At 40.5% G+C, this 7,704-nt stretch overlaps 1 protein-coding gene across 1 annotated transcript in view; it reads left to right on the forward strand.

Moving 5' to 3' along the window:
* The window catches only part of LOC135495682 (cleavage and polyadenylation specificity factor subunit 1-like), a 226,941-nt gene extending 219,237 nt beyond the window's left edge, over nucleotides 1–7,704 (forward strand). The window contains exons 26-37 of the mRNA XM_064784529.1: nucleotides 826–942; nucleotides 1,518–1,693; nucleotides 2,352–2,493; nucleotides 2,736–2,804; nucleotides 3,129–3,212; nucleotides 3,361–3,537; nucleotides 3,919–3,985; nucleotides 4,256–4,303; nucleotides 4,543–4,701; nucleotides 5,157–5,286; nucleotides 5,901–6,039; nucleotides 6,617–7,704. Coding sequence (XP_064640599.1) covers nucleotides 826–942; nucleotides 1,518–1,693; nucleotides 2,352–2,493; nucleotides 2,736–2,804; nucleotides 3,129–3,212; nucleotides 3,361–3,537; nucleotides 3,919–3,985; nucleotides 4,256–4,303; nucleotides 4,543–4,701; nucleotides 5,157–5,286; nucleotides 5,901–6,039; nucleotides 6,617–6,664 — 1,356 coding nt within the window. The 3' untranslated portion in view covers nucleotides 6,665–7,704. The remainder of the gene's footprint in view (nucleotides 1–825; nucleotides 943–1,517; nucleotides 1,694–2,351; nucleotides 2,494–2,735; nucleotides 2,805–3,128; nucleotides 3,213–3,360; nucleotides 3,538–3,918; nucleotides 3,986–4,255; nucleotides 4,304–4,542; nucleotides 4,702–5,156; nucleotides 5,287–5,900; nucleotides 6,040–6,616) is intronic.

Here is a 7,704-nt window from a genome sequence, read left to right on the forward strand (position 1 = left end):
ATGGCCTCCAGCCGCCATCTTAGATTTTTGCTGAGATGAGATAAGATAAGAGATGAGATAAATAGCCACGCAGTTGCTATTCATTGATATCCGAGCATTGGATATTCTGTGACAGACATCAGGAGATGAGATAAATAGCTAGGCAATTCCTATTCATTGATATCCGAGCATTGGATATTCTGTGACTGACACCAGGAGAAGGGATAAATAGCCTGACAGTTGTTATTCATTAGCATGTAAGCAATGGATATTCTGTGACTGATTCTAGCAGATTGCACTAGCTACCCGGCAGTGACTAGTCTTTAACTTCCTGAGTACCAGATATTCTGTGACTGATTCCAGGCGATCGCATAATTGATGCTGTTCCAGTAACAGGGTCAACAGCTTGCCCACTGATCTTCTGTGTAAATTGCTAGCAGGCAATCGCCTTGGAAACGGCAAAAACTTAAAAGATCAAGGAGATGACAACGGCGAAAATAGTATAGACCACGCTTCACCTCTGTAGTGAGTAAATGGGAAAACCAACCTCTGCTGTTCACGTGCATGTCTATTGTCAGACCAACTAGCCCAGTCAACAGCCATATTATTGTGGATGTTATTTGAGAGCCTCCGTAAAAAAATTTCGTAAACAGCCACAGAGAAGATATTATCGTATTTATGCGCTTATATTCGAGGTGTGCTTATAGCCACAATTTCATATTTATAGGCTAAATAACGCGTGCAATGAACATATTAACACACCGAACACACCAGAGCGGGGGCATACATTCGCAATTTGCCCCAATTGCGTTATATATTTCTAGTTTAGTTATATTTTCATTACAGGGTGAGCTTCGTATCTGTGCCTTGCCAACACACCTGTCATATGACTCACCGTGGCCAATCAGGAAGGTGCCTCTCAGGTGTACCCCACATTTTGTCGTCTATCATAGGGAGAGCAAGGTGAGGTGGAGATTTCTTGAAATTTCCCAAATTTTTAGCGAAGTTTACTAAAACTCGAGAGCACTAGAGTACTAAGATATATTTTTCAATCAAATCACTGAAGGATAGCCTCATATCCTGGGAGTGCCTCATAGCCTAGTGGTTAACACTGCTGGCTACCACGCAATGGTGCCCGGGTTCGATCCCGAGGAGAAGCCAGAGTTATATTTCTGGTTGAACCGGCTTTCAAGGAACTAAAATTCCTAGCTCTTCACAACCTGTACCACCTATCAAATACTCGAGGGTCTGTCGGATGAGACTAAAAGCCGTGGTCCCTTGGAACTGAGTGTCTATGCAAGGGCAGGTAAAAGATCCCACATAGGTGGACAGTAGCCTATCTCTGGCCAAAATCCAATAGGGTTACGACACCGGTAATGATATGGTATATGATAGCCTGCACTCAGCCTAAATAAATTAGAACACTTTTAAATAGAAATTCAAAATCCATCAGAATAATAATACTAAAATGCTACCCAGATGCTACAAAAATTATACCTTTTACAATATTGCTTATAAATAACTTGCCCCCATTTCAGACGTATGCCGTCTGCACAAGCTCTGCCGAGATCATCAACCGGTACGTCCGCCTCCAAGGGGATGAGAAAGAAATCCAGGTGATCGACCGTGACGACCGGTTTATCTACCCGACCATTGAGAAGTTCTCGGTGCAGCTCTTCTCGCCGGTCAGTTGGGAGGTGATTCCAAACACAAAGTAAGTGGGGCAAAATTGTATCAGTTGCACGAGTTTAAGTTTGAATTTACACCCCTACTTTCATGATACAGTAGAACCTCTCTATTAAGGACATCCTCGGGACTGACAAGTGCTGTCCTTAAATAATAGAGAGGTGTCCTGATTACAGAGTTCAAATTGAATGGAAAGCACTAATTTGGGACTGAAACTAGTGTCCTTAATAGAGAGGTTGTCCTTATTAGAGGGTTGTCCGCTAAGGGAGGTTCCACTGTATACCTCTAATGCTTGAACTAGAATACTGTATACCTGGAGATCTTTGCAGCCGCTTGTGACCCGTCACAGCAAAACCAGGCGCACGTCGCACAGAAGATAAGCCTAAATGACACCAGGAGATAATGGAAGAAATTGATGTGCTCGTATTTCACAAAAGAGAAATGAACAAACAGTCCGTCTCAACCTGCCAAGCTCAGAGTGACATGCACCTACTTTTGCTGCGACGGGTCACATTTAATTTCAAAAGTTGAAATTGCAAATTTGACTTACTTTTAGTTGAAGCATTTTGACAACTCTGTAACATGAATTAGACTTACCTTTTTGCTGCTGTACATTTATGTGATTATCTGTAAATGCAAAAATAAAAGGCAGACAATTATTTGTGGGTTTTCAATTTCTATTCTAGGATTGACATGGAGGATTGGGAGCATGTGACGTGCATGGCAAATGTGCCTCTGGTGAGCGAGGGCACAGTGAGTGGTGTCAAAGGCTACATGGCTGTTGGAACAAACGTCTGCTATGGGGAGGATGTCGTCACTAGAGGCAAGGTGAGGACAGGGTACCCCTAACCCAGGATAAACACATTTCATGCAGATTTTGGCCAATTTCCAGGCTGATGGAGGCAAGAAGCTACAAGCCTGTATTTGGGTTTACCCCATCTAAATCCTAAAGTCTTGAAATTGTTGATAACTTTTGCTTGCCATTTTCGACTAATACCTAAGATTTTTTGGAAGATTTCAACAAATATTTCTAGTTTGAGTGGTTTAATTCATTGGGTTTTTCACTTCAGATTATCATCTTTGATGTGATAGAAGTTGTTCCCGAACCAGGACAGCCACTGACCAAGAACAAAATAAAGGTATGTTATTATCTTCATTTGTGCCTGTTTAAAAGGTCATGACAGAAGTCTCATGTGTTTGGTGTCATCATTTTGTACTCTATGTGATTTTTAGCTACCAAAAAGATATTGTGCACAAATGAGACTCAAGATAAATTAGAGGCTGGATCTGCCCCTCTTGATAGGGCTTGTGTTACGACAAATTATCTCCTATTTTGTCAAAGAATACATATTATAATATCCAATACTGAGAACTGACTGCTAATCCATACAATTGTATAGTAACCCTGTTCTGATTTGAAATGGCCTCATAGCAGTAAATTTCTGTTTTCCTTTCCTTTTTAGATTCTGTACAGCAAAGAGCAGAAGGGACCAGTCACTGCCTTGTCACATGTCAACGGACTACTCATATCTGCTATGGGGCAAAAGGTAAGTCAGAAGTTAGTAACAATTTCTGTTGCAAATTTTCAGTTGATGACATCCACGAGCCTCATAACTGGTAGCTGGTCAACAAGGTAATAGGACGGCATCAGATTTCAACAGTCCGAAGTGTTTGACCTCTTTGTTTCTGTTTCAGGTATACATTTGGTCACTCAAAGACAATGATCTGAGCGGTGTTGCATTTATTGACGCTCAGATCTACATCCACAACATGATCTCGATCAAGAACATGATTCTGGTGTCGGACCTCATGAAGAGCATCACGCTGCTCCAGTACCAGTCAGACATGAGGGTGCTCTCCATCGTCAGTAGGGTAGGTGTCCTAGCAGGTTTTGGATAAGCTGCTCGAGCAGCATGACAATCTGAGCACTTTTGACCAGTTCCTATTTATACATGAGGGTGGAATGAGCCATACATGTATGTTAGACGAAGTGACCTACCCAAAGGCTTGAACTGGGGGTTCCAGCCTGGTAACTCCTGACCCGCACGCCTAGACCACAGTGACATTGTTAACTTTACAATTTGTTTGAAAGCCCTCAGTTGGCTCTTAAAGATGGTATAAGTTGTAGTGTGATTGATTCGTTTTGAGATAAATCCTACAAAAATTTGCAAAAAGCTGCAAAAAAACAATCCGCATGATTATAAAAATACATTGATTTACTTTAAAAAATTAATGAATTTTATCACATTTCAGGATATGAAGCCCCTAGAAGTGTATGGTTCAGAGTTCTTTGTTGACAATCATCAGCTCGGATTTATAGGTGAGAGATCTAAAGTTGGAGAAGAGAATCTTAATTTCATTGAATTAATTTCTTCAACTTCAGGCCGGGACTTAATTTCCTGCATGGCCACAGATCAATGAATGACACATAACACTTGACAACTGGTACATCTTGTTCATGTCTCAATTGCTAAAAAAACAGGTTAAGCTATCGAAAAATTGCAATCTATCTAAGCATAATATTAATCTTTTCAGATTGATTATGCTACGACTTCTTTTATTCATGCAATGCTTTCTTTCTCTTTTTCAGTGACGGACAAAGACAAAAACTTGTTGGTCTACTCTTATCAGCCTGAAGGTATGTTTTATAAATGTTCGACTCTATTGAGCCAGAAGGTACATTTTATCAAGGTTTGTTAAAATAAAACTTCCTTGATGATCCATGAATGAACACTTTTGCCTGTGTTAGATGTAATAAAAGTTAGTTACAAAATCAAAAACCTCAGTTAAATAAAAAATGAATCACTGGGCTCAAGTAACAGTGAAATTATTGATAAAAAAACGACACAGCATTAATCTTTTTTGTTGCTTTTGCAGCACGTGAAAGTTGTGGAGGGCAGCGTCTGCTCCGAAAGGCCGACTTCAATGTTGGAAGTCACATCAACACACTTCTACGTCTCCGTTGCAAGCTGAGTGACCCGTCAAGTGACCGGAGGGCGTCATCTTTAGTCGAGAAGCGACATGTGACGTATTATGGTAAGGGCCTCGTTATTTTCATAAATGGAAACTAATTTCTTACGTAAAATTGAATAAACAGGTCACTTTTCATTGAATGTTTCGTCATTTGAAAACATGTTCTGTAATCTGAAATTTTCGCAAACGTTTTATTTCACAAATTAGAGATCTGTCAAATGCCAACTTCAAAAGCATAAACATTTCAACTTTAGCATGTTTAGAGCATTAACCCTTTCAGCAAGTTTCGACCGAAAAGACCTCCGAAAGCACCCCCGTACAGGTCAGCCACTAAATGTCTATGGCGATGTTGTCGCTCGAGAATAGGTACGTTCTGGCAGGCGGTTAGCAGCCGGTCAGGGATATATAGACGAAAAGTTTGTGGCCGGATATCGGCCGGTTGGGATCTAAACGGTGAACCACTAACTTTCGGGAGCAAGCACCATATTTAGTTGACTGCCAATTTCTTTTTCTTGCAGCTACCCTGGATGGCGCGATAGGCTACCTTCTCCCTGTTAGCGAAAAGACGTACCGTCGACTTCAGATGTTGCAGGGCTTCCTGACCACCAGCATATCACACGTGGCTGGACTCAATCCGAAGGCATTTAGGTAAGTTAGTTGGTCAAAACCTATCCTGGCTCTTTACCTCCATTGGTTCATTATTAGATTGTATATGCGCTTAGCAGTTAAGAGGTCAAGCCTTTGCCTCACTCTTTCATATGGTGAATGGAAATGGATTAGGATGCCTTTACACTGAGGATTCCATCATTGGCATCAAGTCTGCTTGGAACCAATCTCAATCAAATCTACCAGTGTAAAACCAGGTAGAAGCTGCTGTGATCTAGTGGCTCGGACTCTGGACTACTTACGCCTGGAGATACCACTTCTGGCTTGGGTGCAGGCAAGGAGTGTGAGAGGTGACTTCCTAGTGGTCAGGTGGTACCTGGTTTGAACCCTACAGCCAGGATGAGACTCCAGCAGTTCTCTTTGTCGAACATGCCTTATTCCACCAAGGTAAAAATGAATACCGGTCGAAAGTGCTGAGGTTGTAGCACTGGTTGATCGGCTTATCTGAGGTCTACTGGAAGTTTTAGGATATACCAGGGTGAAAGTGTAAATTCGAAAGATGTGAGACATTTTTATAAACCTCAAACTTAAACTTTTAAAAAGTTCATAACCTGTCTTGAAGTAATTTCAACTCAATTTTGATGGCCTTTTCTCAGGCAAGTGAAGCATGATTTCCGTCAGCTGATGAACCCGGCCAAGAACATCCTCGATGGAGACTTACTGTGGAAGTACCTCAACCTCAGCCACACAGACAAAATGGAGTTATCGAGGAAGATTGGTACTACTGTGGACCAGGTAAATATTACTGTTTGAGTCGCCTTTATTTAAACAGGAGTCTCATAGCCTGGTGGTTAACACTGCTGGCTGCCATGCAAAAGGACCCCGGTTCGATCCTGGGGAGAACCAAGGATTGCATTTCTGGACAGACTGGCATGGAACTGAAAGGAAGTAAAATTCTTGGCTCTTCGTAGTTCTTATCTTGAGATGTATAGCCAATATTCCTTGTTCCTGGTGCCTATGCCAGGGCATAAAGACCCAGCCAAGTGAGAAACATGAGTAGCTGGTGATGTGGACTCCACCCCCTCCTGGGCTGATGGCATGATGGTCAATATAGCATTCGAAAGTTCAATCTATTCTCTGGATTTGAATTAACTGTATATTCTGAGTTCTACAGTTTCGCAGGTAAATTCGAATCCAGCAATTAAATTGAACTTTCTGGTGTTGTTGAAAAGTAATGGTCAGGATGATGAACACATCCTTGTAAATAGGAACAAGAAGAGTTTGGGCTTAAATTTTGAAAAATGATTTTAAAATGGTACAAATCATTAACGGCATGTAACAGAAAATTACTAATTTATCGTGTTCGTTTCAGATCTCAGAAGACCTCATGGAAGTCGATCGGCTTTCTGCTCACTTCTAACACAATCATCGAGAGTTTTCAGTTGTAAGGAAAATATTAAAAAGACTTCTAAATGTTTTTTATATTTGTGAGAAAAAATTGAAAGAAGACTTGAACTATGTTTACAATTGTGTGGAAATTCTGAAAAAGAATTGGACTACTTTTATAGTACACTTGTGAGGAGAATCTGAAAAAGACTTTGAACTATATTAACATTTGTGAGGAAAATTGGTTAAATGCTTTGAACATGTTTACATTTGTCAGTAAAATCTGAAGAATTAACTTGAACTATGTCAACAGTTAGCATTTGTGAGGGAAATCTGAAAGAGACTTTGAACTCTGTTAACATTTGAGAGGAAAATTAGATTATCAAGTTCATATAGGTCAAGGCAGTAGTTTTTACTCATTTTTATCCGACGTTGTACATTAAGCCTAAAATATTGACCTTGACCTAATTCTTCAGTCTTACCCTGTTGTCTTTGGAGCATTCCTGCTGTGTTTATTTTGTCCAATGGCGTACTGTATGTAACTGTTGTTTTATTTGACTGATCCATGCCATGCGGCTGCTGGATCTGATTACCTTGGTTTAAGGAATTGATACCGAACTGGAGGTATTGGTTGTCTCACTACCAATTAGCGAGGGTGGAGCTAAAATGAAGACCAAAACCTCAGCGTAGCCAAGGTTTTGGCAAACTTTTCAGCTCCACCAACGTGGTTTTGGCGAGACAATCAATGCATGGGTATCAATTTCTATTCTCCGCAACCCTAAACCAAAATTGTAGGCTTAGGATGAAATCTTCTTTGACCTCAAGTTTTACTTTGATGGTTCTGGAACTACATAATGAATTTACCGCGTCACTATTAAACTACCTGTATTCCCAATTATCATTGCACCACAGTAATAACGTGAATGTGGTTATTGGTATTTCCTGGTCTTGACCAAGAGGAAATATCCAGCCAAACACAAATAAGTAATGTTTTTCATATTCATTTGGTTTGCTCTGTACCATCGCTTTGTTAACCATCCCATAATGTTGTCAGTCCAAGAAATTAAATAAAGC

Source organism: Lineus longissimus, chromosome 11, assembly GCF_910592395.1.
Source record: "Lineus longissimus chromosome 11, tnLinLong1.2, whole genome shotgun sequence".
NCBI classification, from domain to species: domain Eukaryota; kingdom Metazoa; phylum Nemertea; class Pilidiophora; order Heteronemertea; family Lineidae; genus Lineus; species Lineus longissimus.